The sequence below is a fragment of the Aquarana catesbeiana genome, linkage group LG01, assembly GCF_042186555.1.
Source record: "Aquarana catesbeiana isolate 2022-GZ linkage group LG01, ASM4218655v1, whole genome shotgun sequence".
Lineage (NCBI taxonomy): Eukaryota > Metazoa > Chordata > Amphibia > Anura > Ranidae > Aquarana > Aquarana catesbeiana.
Window position 1 is genome coordinate 286,685,709 of NC_133324.1, and position 20,980 is coordinate 286,706,688.

The 20,980-nt window shown below is 44.5% G+C and overlaps 1 protein-coding gene across 2 annotated transcripts; it reads right to left on the reverse strand.

Moving 5' to 3' along the window:
• Nucleotides 1-7,784: 7,784 nt before the first annotated feature.
• On the reverse strand, nucleotides 7,785-20,676 carry SNRPD3 (small nuclear ribonucleoprotein D3 polypeptide). Of its 2 annotated transcripts, none has more exons than XM_073629231.1 (4): nucleotides 20,528-20,676; nucleotides 15,314-15,461; nucleotides 9,140-9,332; nucleotides 7,785-7,964 (listed from the first exon to the last, which is right to left on the reverse strand). In XM_073629231.1, exons 2-4 carry the CDS (start codon nucleotides 15,437-15,439, stop codon nucleotides 7,903-7,905), a joined length of 381 nt encoding a protein of 126 aa, XP_073485332.1. In that variant the 5' UTR covers nucleotides 15,440-15,461; nucleotides 20,528-20,676; the 3' UTR covers nucleotides 7,785-7,902. The 2 variants fall into 2 exon arrangements, with proteins under 2 accessions (XP_073485332.1, XP_073485333.1); XM_073629232.1 differs by lacking the exon at nucleotides 20,528-20,676 and adding an exon at nucleotides 20,479-20,526.
• Between the last annotated feature and the right edge of the window lie 304 nt (nucleotides 20,677-20,980).

The following is a 20,980-nucleotide window of genomic DNA, read 5'->3' on the forward strand; positions in this document are numbered from 1 at the left end:
AGAGCAGACTTGGAGACCTTTCCAACAGAGCATCCACTGGGTTACTGGGTCTTGAGGATGGACCACTGGCCAGAACTTGCTCAATATGCAATTGAGCTACTGGCCTGTCCTGCATCCAGTGTGCTTTCTGAACGCACATTCAGTGCTGCTGGAGGGTTTGTAATGGATCAGAGTGCGCCTGTCCACAGACTCCGTTGATAGGCTTACATTCATAAAAATGAATCAGTCTTGGATCAGCAGCTATCAAGCACCTCATGCTGATGTAACTGATTGAATTTGCTTTGGATCTGGGATCCCTTGAAGACTGCCTATGCTGACTATCCTATTCCTCTTCAATCTTGATGATGCTAGCTTCCAACAATATTTTTGATTTAGGGCACCACCACCCAAGGCCCAATTTTTCTGCCCCTGTTTAATTACAATTTTTTATCTAATATTTTACAGCAGGGCCTGTTCCTGCGCCCAACAAGAGTATCTGTGAGGGGTTACAGTGTTGTGGCACCACCTCCCAAGGCCCAATTTTTTCTGTTTAACGGGGGCTTGTAATTACAATTTTTGATATAATATTTCAACGCAGGGCTCGTTCCTGCACCCAACAAGATTAACTGTGAGGGCTTACAGTGTTCTGGCGCCACCAAAACCCCAATTTTTCTGCCCCTGTTTAACAGGGGCATTTGGTTAAATTTTTTAATATAATATTCCACAGCAGGGCCCGTTCCTGCGCCCAACAAGAGTAACTGTGAGGGGTTACAGTGTTGTGGCACCACCACCCCAGGCCCAATTTTTCTGCCCCTGTTTAACAGGGCCATGTAATTACAATTTTTGATATAATATTTCACAGCAGGGCCCGTTCCTGCCCCACACAAGAGTAACTGCAAGGGCTTACAGTGTTCTGGTACCACCAACACCTAAGGCCAGTTTTTCTGCAGAGTATATAAGGCAGGCCATAGAGTATATATACTGCTGTTCAGAGTATATAGTGCCTGGGGGCACACCTCACCATTAAAAAAAAAAAAAAATTGGTGCAGGGTTCCCCTTAATATCCATACCAGACCTGAAGGGCCCGGTATGGATTTTGGGGGGACATCCACCCCATTTTTGGTATTATCTATATTGCCGGGATCCGACAATACATTACAGCCACAAGCAGTTTTTCCTTTAGAAATTTCATTTTGCTGTGGCACTGTTATAAACATGGGAAAGATGCAATATTTTACAGGCATACTAAGGACACCCCCAGGCACGATATTTAAAGGAATCTTTAATTTTTATTGTTTCACTTTAAGCATTATTAAAATCACTGCTCCCGAAAAAACGTCCATTTTTAAAACTTTTTTTTGCATTGATACATGTCCCCTGGGGCAGGACCTGGGTCCCCAAACACTTTTTATGGCAATAACTTATATAAGCCTTTAAAATTAGCACTTTTGATTTTTCACGTTCGCGTCCAATAAACTTTAACGGTGTTCACACTAATTTTTTGCCTATTCGCATGCTCTGCTGCAAACCAAACGGGGGTGGGGGGGTTCGGCTTATCCCTATTTGGGAGTAGACAGAGAGGGGAAGTCAAAGTGTAGGCTAAGGCTAAAGAATTACAGTGTATCCGAAAGTATTCATAGAGCTTCACTTTTTCCACATTTTGTTATGTTACAGCCTTATTCCAAAATGGATTAAGTTCATTATTTTCCATCAAATTTTTTCTAACAATCCCCCATAATGACAATGCGAAAGAAGTTTGAAATCTTTGCAAATATATTAAAAAAATAAAAATTAAAATCACATTTACATAAGTATTCAGCCTTTGCTCAATACTTTGTTGAAGCACCTTTGGCACCAATTACAGCCTCAAGTCGTTTTAAGTATGATGCTACAAGCTTGGCACACCTGTTTGGGCAGTTTCTCCCATTCTTCTTTGCAGGACCTCTCAAGCTACATCAGGTTGGATGGGGAGTGTCGGTGCACAGCCATTTTCAGATCTCTCAGGTTCAAGTCTGGGCCACTCAAGGACATTCACAGAGTTGTCCCATAACCACTCCTTTATTATCTTGGCTGTGTGCTTAGGGTTATTGTCCTGTTGGAAGATGAACCTTTGCCCCAGTCTAAGGTCCAGAATGCTCTGGATCAGGTTTTCATCAAGGATGTCTCTGTACATTGCTGCATTTATCTTTGCTATGATTCTAACTAGTCTCCCAGTTCCTGCTTCTGAAATATCTACACAATATGATGCAGCCACCACCATGCTTCACTGTAGGGATGGCATTGACCAGATGATGAGCAGTGCCTTGTTTCCTCCAGACATGACACTTGCCATTCAGGACAAAGAATTCAATCTTTGTTTCTTCAGACCAGAAAATTTTATTTTTCATCATCTGAGAGTCCTTAAGATGTCTTTTGGCAAACTCCAGGTGGGCTGTCATGTGCCTTTTACTGAGGAGTGGCTTCTGTCTGGCCACTTTACCATACAGGCCTGATTGGTGAAGTGCTGCAGAGATGGTTGTTCTTCTGGAAGGTTCTCCTCTCTCCACAGGGAAACACTGGAGCTCGGTTCTTGGTCACCTCCCTGATTAAGGCCCTTCTCCCCGATAGCTCAGTTTGGCCAAGCAGCCCACTCTAGGAAGAGTTCTGGTGGTTCCAAACTTCTTCCATTTACGGATTATGGAGGCCACTGTGCTCATTGGCACCTTCAACGCTGCAGACATTTTTCTGTACCCTTCTCCAGATCTATGCCTTCATACAATCCTGTCTCTGAGGGCAGCATTGATAGATTGATTGGACTTACTGTCACAATCTGAATACCCCTAATTGGGTCTAGTCGCAACTTCCCCTCAGGGGTACAATCCTTTAGGGTGACCGCTGCTTAGATGCCCCTTAGGCTCTCATAGATCTCAGACCACGGAAACCCTGATTAGCATATGTGGATGGAAGGAACATACATAGTGCTTTACCGCTTAAAAGTATTCAGCTTAATAAAAATTATGAAAACTCACATTTACATGTGCACAGCCTCTGGTGCACTCAGTACATCTGGGGTGCAGAAACCCATCAACACTTAGGTGATTGAATATCCTCAGCTGCATACCACCATCGGGTCTTAATCTCCTTCCTGGTGGTGAGATCACAAGCTCTGCCCCCAATATACTGCTAGAACCATAGGTGTGCGCACAGGGTGTGCTGGGTGTGCCTGGGCACACCCTAAACATACCCTAATCACCCCATGTGCATTAGCATTATCCAGGAGTGGCACCAGTAGCCAGTGTAAATGCCCCAATTATATTAAAGGCTAGGTTCAATTATAGGAACACACTACGCTCCGTGTAGAATGTAGCCTAATATGCTCCCAATAAACTGTCTCCCACCATCAGAGCCTCCTCCATGTGGCAGCAGGTGGCGTTCATGTGTGTTTGAGCTTTGGGGTGCACACCCTAATGCAATAGGCTGCGCACACCTATGGCTAGAACACAGTACCTCAGGGGAAACCCACTCAAACAGAATATTCTAATGCCATAGAGCAGGGATATGCAATTAGCGGACCTCCAGCTGTTGCAGAACTACAAGTCCCATGAGGCATAGCAAGACTCTGACCGCCACAAGCATTACACCCAGAGGCAGAGGCATGATGAGCCTTGTAGTTTTGCAACAGCTGGAGGTCCGCTAATTGCATATCCCTGCCATAGAGTATATCCAGGGTAGGGACTAAAAGCAGGACCGCTGAGCTGTTTTAATTTAAAAAAAAAATAAAAGGTAAAGTTTGTCTTAAGGGTTAGTTCACCTTTACCAAAAAAAAAAAAAAAAAAAAAACCTGCCAACACAGGTAAAGAAAATGTGCAACTTTAACCAAAGTTGAACAATGCCCTTGCTATAGGAGTAGGCCATTTACATACCTCCTGAACCCTGGCTGAAAACCTTAAGGCCTCATGCACACTGGACTTTTTTTTACAGCTGCTGTTTTTGGCTTCAGATGTTATTTTATGCAGCCAGTAGACTCCCTGGCCTGTTATTCTGGCTGTTAGTTGTTGGCAGGGCGTTTTCTAGCTGGAAAAAACCCCCAGAACTACTGGGTTTTGAGGAGTCTTTCAGCTGTAAAAATGCTCTAACTCTGAAAAGAAAAGCTGAAAACAGCTTAAAAACACAGCGTTTATCGGCATTTTTGAGCCATAAGCTTTTATGGGAGTATAGTTTTGCTAAAAAAGCACTAAATCGCTACAGCTATAAAAAAACGAAAAACAAACAACCTTACAGCTTATGTTACTGGTATTTACATAACGGTCAATGTGCATGAGGCCTTAGAGATGGCATAATTACTTCCTGCCTTGTTGCTCGGAAATTGCAGAATTGGGCAGAGTGTAATCCGAGTGTTAACTGTTTCACTGCCTACTACAATATGGACACTGGGCTCCATTCACGATGTGGAATTTTCTCTTTAAATTTTGCAGTAAAATACCTCATTGCGTTTTTCAAAAATGTTTTTGCAATTCACAAAAAAAAATTAAAAAAAAAAAAAATAAATAAATGCTATCAAAATGCTGCATGCAGTATTTTATCTCATGTGATATTCAGTGGGATGGATAAAGTGGGAAAGGTTCCCCGGTTAGTTTTTAGTGCTAATAAAGCCGTAAAATGGTTTAAACCGTAGAAATATGCCAACTCACCAAGTCCGCACAGTCCCTGCAGCATATTTCATATGTATCAATACAAAAAAAAAAAAAAAAAAAAGTGGACTTGGAATACCAAAGAGAAGCTGCTTTCTCAGGACACACATGGCATAGCAAAAAGTTACATTAGTAAACACAAAATATCTTTAAAAAAAATTTTTTTCAAATAATAAATGAAAATAGTATTTATTGGTAAAAGAAGGGTGGGTATGTACCCATTGCGTTTGATAGCATTTTCCCCTGGTAACCTCCGGACCTAATTTTTACTGCGATATTTGGCAAAGTCATTGCTATATCTCTGGACAGGTCTTTTTTTTTTTTTCTTGTTAGAGAATAGCCATGGTAATGCTCTGATGTCTTGAAAGCGACAGCTCAAGTTTCACACCTTTGTAAGAATACTTTTGCATTTATAATATAATTTTGTTTTGCCAATATTTGAGGCAAAGATATCGCTAAAAATAATTGTGAATAAGTAAAATATCCCCCACTACATTTGTTCTAAACAAGGGCGATTTGCGCAACTGCAACCAGAACTCATAGCTCGCACTAGTGTGAGCTGAGCGCTGGCACCTTTCCATCAGAACCAACATGAACTTTTTCAGCAATTTTCAAGCACAATAGCTTTTCTATTGGATCAGACTACACCTGCATCAATGAGCCTTGGCCGGCCTTTTTGTTAAATCCTGTCCACTGCAGACCGGAAACATCCATAAGAGCTGCAGTTTGGAAGATGCTCTGATCAAGACTTCCAGCCATTACAATTTGGACCTTGTCAGTCGCTTAAATCCTTAAACTTGCCCATCTTTTCTGCTTTTAACACAACAACTTCAGGGACAACATGTTCACTTGCCAGCCACCCACTTGTCAGATGCAACTGTAACAAGATGATCAATGTTAACCACTGTATCTGTCAGCAGTCAATGTTATGGTTAATCGGTGTATCGGACCCTAAAAGTCAGAATTTCCCTATAGAGAGTTCCTTCTAAAAGTATAAAAATGATAGCCACAAAACAGTGCTATTATTCAATATGATCATGCCATAGCCAGCACAAATAGCTAGACAGGTACTGGCGTCAGAATCAGTTAAAACTTGGTACACTGAACAGGATTAGGTCTGCAATAAAAGCATGCATTATGTGAAAGAAACATGAGCAGCTTAACTCTTATCTGAATTATTTTCCTATTTCTTTGTCAGGACTGGCTGATATCTCAATTTGTTTTCCTGGCAATACCCAAAAGAGATGGGAGTTTTATTTTGCAAAAAGGTCCTGGTTATTGTGCCTTAAACTAAAAGCCAACATGAATAAATGGTTTCAGAGAGGTCTAGCAGAACCATTAGCAGCAGTGTTACATTTCCACTTCCCTTCAATTTGCAATGAAAGACCAGTCAGGCAGACATACAAAACAGCTCAACCTACAATAACAGAACTTTAGTGTACATTAGAACGCATGCATCTAACCCAGCAGCACTTAGCATTTGTAGTTTGCATTTACTTGCAGTATTTAAATGACTGAAAATGTACCCCTTTAGCCCACTAAAATGTGGGTTATAACTTTGTAAGTTCCATTCTTCTTTAGAAGGCAACATGTACAGAAAGCTCCTGAAAATGCCATTTGCCTGATCTACAGTCTCCGGTACATTAGTCAAAACTGTACAATTTAGATCAAACCGTATGTTTAAATAAATATTTAAACATTAATAGCGCTTGTGTAGTGAAAAAAAAAAAAGTCTTTTGAATTGGTACACAATCCACCTTAAACGGTGGAAGTAGCAAAATGTGGGAAAAAAAAAAAAATCTAATCTTCATTATGATTTATAGATCTGCACAAATCCTCACCACCACACTGCTTGCATAATAGTCCCCCAAAAGGAAATTCACTTACCAGATATTACTGGTTTTCATGCATGTCTCTAAGTGGTTGTTATCTGCTGACCACTGTGTATCTCCATCCAATATTGTGGGGTTAATACGTGGATGTTAGGTGGCTGTATCGCTTTTCTCATCAGCAGTCTATAGCATTCTAGTGACATCTATCAGTTCCTGGTAAAGCTTGTAGCTTTTCACTACACCAGTGCTATTAATGTTTAAATATTTATTTAGACATCCTGTTTGATATATTGTATGTTCTGTTATAGTAGCAGCTTTTTCATTTTGCATCTTTTCCGTGAGTGCGAAGAGAGAAATACCCATTATTGTTTATTTCTCAATCTTTGCCAGTGTACAATTTAGATGTTCTGAATTAAAAGGAATCTGTCATGAGAACAGAGGCTGCAATTACTTTCTTTTGAGAATGCTAGGTCCCTGACCATCAATGCTGATGCTTTGTTTTCAGAGCTGTGCCTGGAACAAATAGAGATAAGGAGCAAACACTTTTCTGACATTCATTTACACTGCATGCTTGCAAATGAGTCGAAACAATCGTCAATGTAAAAAAAAGAGAAATAATCCCACTGAATTAATCTACAAATCTATAATCACACCAATACATAATGAAGTGTTCATATGGCATAATTATATACCAACATATGCAAATCAATATGGTAATACAGTCCAACTTAAAAAGTGATGAAGATAGTGAAACAAAATTTCATTGATCCACCAAAATCCTTCACTCAGTGTATGACAGAAGCTAGGAGAGATTACAACACTTGGTCACCTGGCATGTTTGGAATTTTTAACAAGGCCATTTTGAATCTTTTATGATCTAAGTGCATTACTTTTAAATAAACCAATTACCTTAAGGTGTTTTTACACTATTGGAGGCGCTGTCTCAATTTCTATCCCCACATGTGGAGAGTGTCTATTAATCTGGAGATTGGCGTGTATGGCTCTTCAATAACGTCTAATAAAATATTTGCCAGACACAAGAGTGAATGGCAACAGCATCTGGTGAGCTTTATTCTTAAGGGAGTGGAATTGGCACACATCACTAAGTTGGACTGTATTACCACATTGATTTGCATATGTTGGAAAATAAATAAATAAAAATATATATATAAATCAATCATCAGCTTGAGAGTATTCCAGTGCTTCAGACTGGGATGGTAAAGGCTGTTTCTTATACAATTATCAATTCCTTGAAGAGTGCATTTTATCAAAAGTAGCAAAAACTAAAAAGGGAACAGTTGGACACCATTAGAAACAGGTTTATTAAACAAATTAGAAATAAAAAACAAAAAGCAGACATTTGAGCAGTTACATGACCTGGAACAAATTAAAAAAAAAAAAATTTATACAAAAACAAACAGTTATCTCCGTTTTTGAAAGATATTTCCTCGTCCCATTCCACGTCCTCTTCCTCTTGCAGCCACTGAAAAATGTAAAACACTGAAAATCAATGTATGAAAATGGTAAGATCTAATTAAAGTGACCCTGATGTCGAAAAATTAACAGGAAAATATGAAGGGATCTATGGTATATGCATAGTGTGCTCAGGGACACAAAAGAATGTGTAAGCATCGATATTAGACATAGTTATATTTTTGACTTTCAAAAAATGGAGCCGGAGCCAGCAGCAGAAGTAGGCGGCTGCATTAGCTGATGCTTCCTCTGCAGCGCCAGCTCCTGTCCAAGGCAGAGTGATACCAGGTGCACTTCGCCTGGGACCTTTCCAGCAGTTTGTAGAGCAATGCCTGCAGAAGCTGGAAGAGGACAGTGCTTTAACCACTTGCAGACCACCCACCATAGATATACTGCGGCAGGATGGCTGCTGTGCCGGATCACTTACCTAGTACGTGATACACGCGCTGGGGTAGAGCGTGCGCCCAGGCTGTGCTGCAACTGGCTGCAGCACCAACCAGATAGCGGCTGCTGATTGGTCACCGGCACATGCCGATCGGCTCCAGACACTACCAAAGAGAGGCCTGTGTAGGTAAACGCAGGGCTCTCTTGACAGCAGCAATGTGCTGTCTTTTTCTTCTTCCAAAGCAGGAAGTATAAAAAAACAAAAAAAAAACAAAAAAAAAACAAAAAAAAAACAAAAAAAACAAAAACACATTGCTTAGTAAAAACAGCACACACAGCAATGTGGGGGCCACACATTTAACCCTTTGATCACCCTAGATGTTTACCCCTTCCCTGCCAGCGTCATTAGTACAATGACCGTGCATTTCTTTGCACTGATCGCTGTTTTTTTTACCAAAAATATGTAGCAGAATACTTTTGGATGGGTATAGTAGAAAGTAAAAAAAAAATAAATAAATGTTTGTTTTTTTTCTTCAAACCAATAGATAAAACACACCATCGTTCATTGTGGCCCGTGACCAGTTACCAAATCACATAAGTGGCCCTCGCTCTTCAAAACGTTGAGCACCCCCAATTTACACAATTGTTATTATGTAATGATAAAATATGAGATCACTGCCAATTCGTTTTTTTGACCATGCTCGAGGACCCTTGTTTTCAAGCAGGCTCTTAAGAAGAACAGACTTGCTGAAGACTAGTATTTCATACATATTTTTAAATTATTCTGGAGGCTATGCTTACCTTGAGCTTTGAGAATAGCAGCTTTCCCCCTTCCAGCACCTGAACCCTGATTTTTATTCTTCATGCTCTTTAACATTGGGGCATTTTTTAACATGTCTGGAAGTATCAGGAAACGGATTTTACTTCCTCTAATGTAGACCTGTTCAAGCTGTGCAACTCTGCCGTCCCTGTAGGTTACAGTGATGTTTGACATCTGAAACAAAGCATTTGGTAAGTTATGGTTAAAGTGATTGAGACAACACAATACTTAAAATGACATCAAAACAATATCCTTATTCTCCATACACATCCACTATTTAATAACCCTGCAATATATTTTTCATTAAATTGCTTTACTGTCTTTTTCTGCCTCCTTGTAACAATGTCAATGAGCGCTCAACCCTCTCCTGTTCCCTTTCACTTCTGTTTGCTTGGAACAAGCAGTGCATGCAAGTTGCAGTCACATGCACTGCTCTAATTTTGCATTCACGGACACCAATGTTGGGGGCTATTGTGTCCACCGATACAAATACTGGAGGTTACTGCGTTCACTGGCACCAGTGCTGGAGCTATTACATTCACTGACACCATTGTTAGGGGATTATCGCTGCACTCACTAACACCATTAAAGGTTACTGTATCTACTTCTTCAGTGTGCATACACTGCAATAAAAGAGGCAGGACCAAAATTTTGCAAAGATGGGCTGCCCTTTGGGGGTGTTGGGTCCACATTTGGGGCCCTCTAAAATTTGACCACCACTGCCAAAGTCCACATTCCATCTCAGGAATTTGAAGATTTGAAGGAGGCTAGGAGCATTAGAAGGTACATTTTTGAAGATATATATATATATATATATATATATATATATATATATATATATATATATATATATATATATATACATATACATATACACACACACACACACACACACACACACACACACACACACATACATACACACACACACACACACACACACACACACCCCTATACCTATTTGGACACAGGCACAATTTTGTCCTTTTTTTTTTTTTAAGTGCACACTCAGATTTAATTTGAGGGCATGTACATCCAAATTGGAAGAAGGGTTTAGGAATTAAAACTCTTAATAGCCATCCCCCCTTTTTCAAGAGACGAAAAGTAATTGGACAATAGAATCAAAAGCGGTTTTATGGCCAGGTGTGGGCTATTACTTTGTTATTTATTCATCAATTAAGTAGGTAAAAGGTCTGGAGTTGATACTAAGTGTGGTATTTGCATTTGGGATCTATTGCTATGAACCTACATCATTTGTTCAGCTGTCCATACAAGTGAAACAGACCATTGGAAGGCTTGAAAAACTAAATAAATCCACCAGAGAGATAAGCAGCAAAGTTTAGGAGTGGCCAAATCAACAGTTTGGTACATTCTAAAGGAATGAAGAACACACTGGTGAGCTCAGCAACATAAAAACGCCTGGACGTCCATGGAAGACAACAGTGGTGGATGATCGCAGGATCATTTCTATGATAAAGAAAAACCAATTCACAACATCGACAAGTGAAGGACACTCTCCAGGAGGTAGGTGTATTATTGTCAAAGTCTACAATCGAGAAAACTTCACAAGAGCAAATAGAGGGTTCACCACAAGTTGCAAACCATTCATAAGCCTGAATAGAAAAGACAGATTAGACTTTGCCAAAAAACATCTAAAAAAGCCAGACCAGTTCTGGAAAAGCATTCTTTGGATGGCTGAAACTAAGATTAATCTGGAAAAAAAAAAAAAAAAGTGTGGAGAAGGCTTGAAATAGTTCATGATCCAAAGCACACAACGTCATCTGTAAAACATGGTGGAGGCAGTGTGATGGCATGGGCATGCATGGCTTCCAGTGGCACTGGGTGAATGGTGTTTATTGATGCGACAGAAGCAGCTGGATAAATTCTGCAGTTTAGAGATATACTGTCAGCCCAAATTCAGGCAAATGCAGCAAAGTTGATTGGGCGGCGCTTCACAGTACAGATGGACAATGATCCAAAACACACTGCAAAAGCAACCCAGGAGCTTTTGAAGGAAAATAAGTGGAATATTCTGCAATGGCCGAGTCAATCACCTGATCTCAATCAAAATTTAGTTTTGCTTTCAGCAAGTGAAATGCATGCTCAAGGCAGAAAGACCCACAAAGAACAACCAAAGACAGCTGCAGTTAGAGCCTGGCAAAGCATCAGAAAGGAGGAAACCCAGTCTTTGGTAATGTCCATGGGTTTCAGACTTCAGGCAGTCATTGCCAGTAAAAAGATTCTCAGCAAAATAGTAAAAATGAACATTTTATTTATGATTATATTAATTTTTCTAATTACATTTGAGCCCCTGAAAATAGGGGGACTGTATAAAAATGGTTGTAGTTCCTAAAATTTGTACTTGATATTTATGTTCAGCCCCTTGAATTAAAGCTGAAAGTCTGCACTTCCAATTTGGATGGTTTCGTTTTAATTTTATTCTTGTGGCATAGAGAGCCAAAAAGTATGAATATTGTGCCTGCGTCCAAATAACTGTACTTTAACAGAATTTTGAGAAGAGCTGAAGATTGGTGAGAATAAAACCTTCATTCAATTTTAACATAAATAAATGCGGTGCAATTCCTGTCCAAATTGCATGCGATTTCCCCCACCGTGTGTACGTGCAGAAGGGGAAAAGCGCCATCTAGTGGGCAGTTTAGGAGATGTATAGGCAGTCCATCCCCGAGCTGACATCTTTTCCAGCCCTGTGAAAACCTCCAGAGGCTGTGATTTTCTATCATCGGCGGGACTCCTATGCAGATTTTGCATTTGACCAGATATATGTATTAATGGGAGTTCTAACATTTTTAATAAACTGCCCACTAGATGGCGCTTTTCCCTTTCTATATATACACACACACACACGAGCAGTGAGGAAAATCGCATTCAATTCGGACAGGAATCACACCACACTCCTGTATTGACGCAAATCACACTGCAAAGTATTTTTTACTCGGTATCGGTGAGTACTTGACCGAAAGTACCCTTACTCAATAAAGAAAGGGAAAAAAAAAAAAAAACGGTAACGACGCAACCCCAATAGTAATATTTTCTAAAAGAAGCAGTACAAGTGACAAAAGCTCAGGAAACCCTACTGTAGCCCATGCCCAGGACCTGGGGGCAGCCACAAGGACAGCAGGTGTTTGGAGACAATTGGGGGATGTTGTAATTGTACTGGAGCATTTATTTTAATGCCATAAATGCATTAAGGTAAAACACGCAGAGCCTTTAGTGCTACTTTAAATCTTGAAGATGTTCAAACAGAAATCCATTCTGTGTACAGCTCCTCCCCAAAACTGGTCCATTTGCTTGGTTTAGGAGGCAAAATAACTCTTTCCTTGGAAAATGCGCATCACATGAATATCATATGTAAGCTGGGTTCAGGCACTGGAAATAGAAGCCAAGAAATATTATACACTACATTAAACGAAAGTCTGAAATGTATTTGAATGCTTTGTATTTGCACTAAACACAATGACAATGTGCCACCTAGTGGTCAACATTCAGTTTGTAACTCACTAAACCAAAATTACCATTTCCTCCATATAAATCAGCTTATTGAGGACTCCATGCCTCTAAAAACAATAAATATTGTAAATAACAAAACAAATTTTATACAAGGGTGACAACTGCATTCAAGTCCATAATAATCATAAAGAAGATATTTCATTTTTAAAATACCATTTTTTACCAAACATGGCAGCACTAAGCCAACTGTAGCACAATTAATTTTTTTCCCCAGTTTTTATCAATTATTTTACATTTTTTTCACAGCTCACAGAGACTATACTCAGATACTGTTAGAGGTATTACAATCACATTAGTCCATAGGATCGTATATGTATACACACATTTAGCTTATTTTTAGAGTGTCGCACGGCTCACTGCAGGTAGCGAGACCGAGCATAGCTTTAATTTTATACCTATATTGCTCCATAGCGGTTATATCCCACGATTGCTTTATTTTACCATGGACACCAAAATTATGGCTGCCCAAGAGAACTAATCCCTCCCACAACCAATGGTCTCCAGCAATATGGCTGCCGGTAGTTCTGCATTTACTACATGGTCTTTGGGCTGTATAGCCCTTGATCATAAGAATCCACTCTGGGCCCCAAAAATATGGCCACTGGAGATGATAAATTCCTCCCAAAGCCAGCGGTCTCCAATAAAATGGTCGCCAGTCATTTGGTAGTTTTTGCCTATTACCCTTAACATTAAAGGGGAATCACCAGTAAAATGGCTGTGGCAGGCCATAACAAAATGGTGGTCGCAATACACAATTGAATTTTGGGCTATAAATACACATGGAATGACGCCGGACTATCAACTCAAGAAAGTCGCATGATTAGTGACATCGCATCAGGGGCAGAGCCTGCGACGTCGTCATGTATCACCAGGATGCAACCGGTGTTTTCAGAGCCAAGTACTTGTGGATATCCCAGTGACTTAAAGTGATTGTAAAGCTTTGTTTTTTGTTAAACATGTTATACTTACCTCCTCTGTGCAAGGGATGTGCACAGAGTGACCACAATCCTACTTTTCTGGTGCTCCTGCTCTTCGAGTGCCCCCACGAAGAGACGCATTCCATGGGGGCATTCGTGCGGGCGGGCTCCCGAGTCCTGCTGCTGTGTCCATTGACAGACACCAGGACTCAGCCCTGCCCCCCCCTGGATTTGATTGACAGCAGCGGGAGCCAATGGGGGGAATGGGGTCTGGGGGGCAGCTGCAGTACAAAAGGTTTGTCATCTAATGCATTAAGACAAAAAAAAAAAAAAAAACGGGAGGGTTTCCAACCCCTATATGTATAGCGATCTACCCGAGTGCACCAGGGGCAATGCACCTACAAATGCGAGTGAGATTCTTTTATCTTATAGCGGAAGTAAACCATACTTTTTTTTTTTTTTTTTTTTAAACCTGTAAAATAAAAGGCATAATGTGCTAGTATGCATTGCATATTAGCACATAATGAAATACTTACCTTAGAACGAAGCCCTGCACTGCTAGCTCTGACAGACGCTTCCACCTTCACCCAGCCTTCCTTCCGGGTTCGCGTCCTCCAGCCGTCTGATGGGCCACGCCGATGTCACTCCCGCGCATGGGAGTCATGGACCACGGCACAGGGCTCTGAAGGGACAGCATGGGTATACCGTTCCTTCAGAGCGCACGTGGTGCTGACATCACCAGCTGCATGAAGTGCGCATATCTCCTAAACTGTGAAGGCTTAGGAGATATTCATAGTACCTACAGGCAAGTCGTCTTATAGGATTAACTGTAGGTACAAGCCTGCAGAGTGGGTTTGCAAACTCTTTAAATAAAGATTAGCTTTTTATACAGTTGAAGCACTAGGTCAGTTTTTTCCTATCCATGTGCAACACGTGTATGAGGTATACTGCATAAGCTGAATAAGAGTCCCAGGATCAACAGGGAAGCTACCGAGTCATACCCCTAAGGGGGAGGTGTCTCGAGCGGTGATGTCACAAGGGAGTGGGGCCTCGGGATGATGTCACCGGATGGCCACACCCCATTGCTATATAAGTAATGGCACACAGCAGCCCTAGCATTAGAGTGGGAGTGAGCGTCAGAAGAAGATTGGAGGAAGAACAGAGGGAGAAGGCAATGGCGAGAAGACATCAGCGGAGGGAGAAGAACCGGAAGGATGAATAAATCGGAAGAAGAGATGCCGGAGCTGCTTTAATAAATTACTTTGTCAAAAACCTGTGTACCGTTTTTATTTTTGACACTTTTTTGGGTGAATAGGTAGGGGTACAATGTACCCCATACTCATTAGCATAGGATGAGGGGGGCCGGGATCTGGGGACCCCCTTGTTAAAGGGGGTTTCCAGATTACCACCGGCCAGGGTTGTCGAGAAGAGGCCCTTCTCCCCTTCAACATGATACACATATTCAGGTCTATGCATAGCCAAGTGGTAAAACAATTTCTGAAGCTAACCCCACCCATGTTACAAGCAAACCGTATATATAAAATCAAAACTAAACAAAATGCGCATATAAATATTAAAGAGCAAAACACTGTTAGAAAATGTTTCCTCTTAAAAGTGAGTTGTGGATAACAACCAAGAGGAGCTACATAACTGAGGTTCTCCTCCTACACACATTCCACAAACAACTACTACACATGATATAGCATTCACCTGGCAGTTCATGTTATCCTCCGCCTCAATGAGCTTCCCCCTGTACACCTCGCCTGTATTTGTTTCACAGGTCACAATATGCCCTTCTGCTTCATGGAGAACCTTGATGGGAACACCGATAGACATCTTGGCTATAGAGGCTGGAAATCTAAGACACAAAGAAAAGCAAGTTAATGAGATACTTACAAACCATTTTCTAATGCCCCCAACCCTACAGTATGAAATCAACCATCTCATAACTACACCCAAGTATCACCAAGTACAGTACACAAAAGCACTGCTAAAGGCTATAGGATTGTTGTACTATCAGGCTACGAGAACAGCAGCAAAACAGTAGTGCAGCACCAATATCGAGGATAGTTATTCTCCACAGGGAGACTTAGTCCCCTTTCACACCGATGCAGTATGCAGCGGTCACTTACTTTCAAGTAGGTGAGCTTTCGGTGTTTAAATGACAAAATACGGTTTCAGGTAAATTTAGGCAGGCTTGCATTGTTATTCCAGGCCTGGTTGTTTATTTTGAGAACTGGGAGTGTCAGTGTAGTGCAGGGTGTGGCCACCTGTGCTTGGAACCAGGCCACACGGAGGAAAAGAGTTAGTGACACCGCACAGCATGTAGTTGCTGGTGTCGCTGGATGCCCCCCTGCGGGGAGGGGAGCATGCCAGACTGGAGAGAAGGGATGGAGAAACCATTCGGAAGAAGTAACAACTAAGCGGAAGAAAACTGGGCGATCGATCGTTTATGAGTGACACATGGACTGTTGATCAAGTGAGTGAAAGCCCAGGGCAACTGTACTACCAGAGGCTGAGGGATGTTGGTACGCAAGTCAGTGAGACAGGTGGTGATGGCCTGTGATTTAGGGTTCAACAATGCCCTGGGATTCCAATCAGTCAGGCGGGGGGAATTATTCAATGTAATCTCTTCCTTAGTTCAACTTGGAAGTACTGTACAGACAGGAAGTAGTGGTCAAAAGGCAGTGGTAGAGCTCCGAGCACAAATAGAGATACAGATTGTTCTAAAGAGGTCTACGGGTGAATAAGTTATTCAGAGTGACTTTTCGTTATCCGCAATGTTCTAAGTCTTTGCATGAGCGGCTAAGGAAAGATTATGAAGCAACAAAAGAGCATCTCAGAAAACCCTTTTTTCCTATGCCAGTTCATGTTATACAAATAAAAGCAAGAGAAAAGTACAATATGGACTGTTTCTATTTCTATGGGCTAGGTGGTAAATGTGATTTACGGATAGAACACACACAAATTGCAGCTCCTACGGTGGACGTGCGCTACAAGTATAAAATCGCTACAAATTCTGTGGGGATTCTGCACCACATCCAAATAGCACATTCATGGGAACCACTGCGGTGTGTATGTCAATGTCACAAAAAAATAAAATAAATAATAATTGGTTTGCAAAACACAGTGCGGCAAAAAAAAAAAAAATTAAAAGAAAAACAGTCCTGTGCGTTTTTGGTGCAGATTCATTGTGATTTGAGCCACACAGAATAACAGCTCATATCTCACTGCTGAAGAATCGCATGTGCTTTGAACAGGAATGCGGTGCAATCTCTGTTGAAACTTGCATGCTTTTCCTGCACCACATAGTGTGAATTGGCACTTCTAAACAGGAAAAATGCCCACGCCTTAAACTGGCCAGGTGGTGCGATTTTCTTTATTACAACCACGGTTAGCAGGAAAGAATATTGCTCGATTCCCCCATCACCATTACAGTCAGCGTTAATGAGGGAATCCTTTACCGCAGAGCTATTATGTTCTCCTGGCAGGGGGAGCTGTCCAGGCCGGGAGAACACAGTAATTATTGATGGCAACTATAGTCGCTGGAAATCTCATGAAAGATCCAACAGGCTGGTTGAACCCAAGTTGATTGATCAGCTTGTTTACAATCAGCCGCCCATACGTAGTTTGAATCTAGGCCGGTTCCTGCCGAGATTCGAACCGTCTATGGCCAGCTTAACAAAAATCCTACGCAACAGAAACAGTCAACTTTGATAGCAAACATGTTTCTTTGCATTATGTCAGTAACTCATTTGCTAGAAATACATGGAGCAGATACAGGAAAGGTGCCCAGAGACCGTAAACACTTTGCCATCAAACCAGAGAATATTCATAGACCTCCCCTGATGCCCTAGGCCAGGGGTAAGTAATCTGGGGCCCTCCAGCTGTTGTGGAACTACATTTCCCATGAGACATTGCAAAGCTGGCAGTTACCATTACTCCCAGAGGCATGATGGGACTTGTAGTTCTGCAACAGCTGGAGGGCCCCAGGTTGCCTAGCCTGTATGAAGGAAGAATCAGTCAGCCAGGGGGATTTTCTCAGCTGATTGCTATAGCTTTCCGCCAAGGCTTTCCTCTGCAAAGGCACAAACATTCAATGTTTGATCGGTCCCACGATCTCAGCCCAGTCCCAGATCACCCACCGGTCCCACGATCTATCACCCACCGGTCCCAGATCACCCGCCGGTCCCACCGTCTCAGCCCGGTCCTAGATCACCCGCCGGTCCCACCGTCTCAGCCCGGTCCTAGATCACCCGCCGGTCCCACCGTCTCAGCCCGGTCCTAGATCACCCGCCGGTCCCACCGTCTCAGCCCGGTCCTAGATCACCCGCCGGTCCCACCGTCTCAGCCCGGTCCTAGATCACCCGCCGGTCCCACCGTCTCAGCCCGGTCCTAGATCACCCGCCGGTCCCACCGTCTCAGCCCGGTCCTAGATCACCCGCCGGTCCCACCGTCTCAGCCCGGTCCTAGATCACCCGCCGGTCCCACCGTCTCAGCCCGGTCCTAGATCACCCGCCGGTCCCACCGTCTCAGCCCGGTCCTAGATCACCCGCCGGTCCCACCGTCTCAGCCCGGTCCTAGATCACCCGCCGGTCCCACCGTCTCAGCCCGGTCCTAGATCACCCGCCGGTCCCACCGTCTCAGCCCGGTCCTAGATCACCCGCCGGTCCCACCGTCTCAGCCCGGTCCTAGATCACCCGCCGGTCCCACCGTCTCAGCCCGGTCCTAGATCACCCGCCGGTCCCACCGTCTCAGCCCGGTCCTAGATCACCCGCCGGTCCCACCGTCTCAGCCCGGTCCTAGATCACCCGCCGGTCCCACCGTCTCAGCCCGGTCCTAGATCACCCGCCGGTCCCACCGTCTCAGCCCGGTCCTAGATCACCCGCCGGTCCCACCGTCTCAGCCCGGTCCTAGATCACCCGCCGGTCCCACCGTCTCAGCCCGGTCCTAGATCACCCGCCGGTCCCACCGTCTCAGCCCGGTCCTAGATCACCCGCCGGTCCCACCGTCTCAGCCCGGTCCTAGATCACCCGCCGGTCCCACCGTCTCAGCCCGGTCCTAGATCACCCGCCGGTCCCACCGTCTCAGCCCGGTCCTAGATCACCCGCCGGTCCCACCGTCTCAGCCCGGTCCTAGATCACCCGCCGGTCCCACCGTCTCAGCCCGGTCCTAGATCACCCGCCGGTCCCACCGTCTCAGCCCGGTCCTAGATCACCCGCCGGTAGCACCATCTCAGCCCGGTCCTAGATCACCCGCCGGTAGCACCATCTCAGCCCGGTCCTAGATCACCCGCCGGTCCCACCATCTCAGCCCGGTCCTAGATCACCCGCCGGTCCCACCATCTCAGCCCGGTCCTAGATCACCCGCCGGTCCCACCATCTCAGCCCGGTCCTAGATCACCCGCCGGTCCCACCATCTCAGCCCGGTCCTAGATCACCCACCGGTCCCACCATCTCAGCCCGTTCCTAGATCACCCACCGGTCCCACCATCTCAGCCCGTTCCTAGATCACCCACCGGTCCCACCATCTCAGCCCGTTCCTAGATCACCCACCGGTCCCACCATCTCAGCCCGTTCCTAGATCACCCACCGGTCCCACCATCTCAGCCCGGTCCTAGATCACCCACCGGTCCCACCATCTCAGCCCGGTCCTAGATCACCCACCGGTCCCACCATCTCAGCCCGGTCCTAGATCACCCACCGGTCCCACCATCTCAGCCCGGTCCTAGATCACCCACCGGTCCCACCATCTCAGCCCGGTCCTAGATCACCCACCGGTCCCACCATCTCAGCCCGGTCCTAGATCACCCACCGGTCCCACCATCTCAGCCCGGTCCTAGATCACCCACCGGTCCCACCATCTCAGCCCGGTCCTAGATCACCCACCGGTCCCACCATCTCAGCCCGGTCCTAGATCACCCACCGGTCCCACCATCTCAGCCCGGTCCTAGATCACCCACCGGTCCCACCATCTCAGCCCGTTCCTAGATCACCCACCGGTCCCACCATCTCAGCCCGTTCCTAGATCACCCACCGGTCCCACCATCTCAGCCCGTTCCTAGATCACCCACCGGTCCCACCATCTCAGCCCGTTCCTAGATCACCCACCGGTCCCACCATCTCAGCCCGTTCCTAGATCACCCACCGGTCCCACCATCTCAGCCCGTTCCTAGATCACCCACCGGTCCCACCATCTCAGCCCGTTCCTAGATCACCCACCGGTCCCACCATCTCAGCCCGTTCCTAGATCACCCACCGGTCCCACCATCTCAGCCCGTTCCTAGATCACCCACCGGTCCCACCATCTCAGCCCGTTCCTAGATCACCCACCGGTCCCACCATCTCAGCCCGGTCCTAGATCACCCACCGGTCCCACCATCTCAGCCCGGTCCTAGATCACCCACCGGTCCCACCATCTCAGCCCGGTCCTAGATCACCCACCGGTCCCACCATCTCAGCCCGGTCCTAGATCACCCACCGGTCCCACCATCTCAGCCCGGTCCTAGATCACCCACCGGTCCCACCATCTCAGCCCGGTCCTAGATCACCCACCGGTCCCACCATCTCAGCCCGGTCCTAGATCACCCACCGGTCCCACCATCTCAGCCCGGTCCTAGATCACCCACCGGTCCCACCATCTCAGCCCGGTCCTAGATCACCCACCGGTCCCACCATCTCAGCCCGGTCCTAGATCACCCACCGGTCCCATGGGTCCAGCAGGCTCCTCTCACTGAAGAAGGACGTGGAACACACCAAAACACAGCCCGACCTTCTTCCTAATACCCCAACCCATTCATAGCGGGATGTACCGCTACCCGTTTGTGTCTTCTGCCATTTGGGAACTCTGTACCCCCAAGCAGCGAACATACACACCCTACTTGTGGAGTACCCAACACCGGCTACCAACCGTTCCAATACTCACTTCCTCGCGTGGCTTCTGTTCTACGATCTAATGGCGTCCCGCCTGACCCACAATGCACCGCGAACAGGAAACAGAATGCCGCCAACAACTCTGATTTCCTTGTTTGTCCTAATAGGCGCCGATAGAAACAATAGCAGAGCTGGAAGGTTCCGCCCCATCAATAGTTCCGCCTTTGTTAGAGGAAGGGGGGTGGGGGGAATTGTTACCTGCCAAGGTGGAGCTATTGGACAGAGCGTTTCATGTTCTCAGACAGTGAAACAGTCATTAATTAGCCTGGAAATAGTTGTTTCTGCTGTAATTGAAGACCAGCCATTTCCTATCACTTTTTGTTTCCATGTGAAAATATATTTTTTCTTGCTAGAGAGTAATTAGAACCCCCAAACATTATATATATATATATATATATATATATATATATATATATATATATATATATATATATATATAATTTTT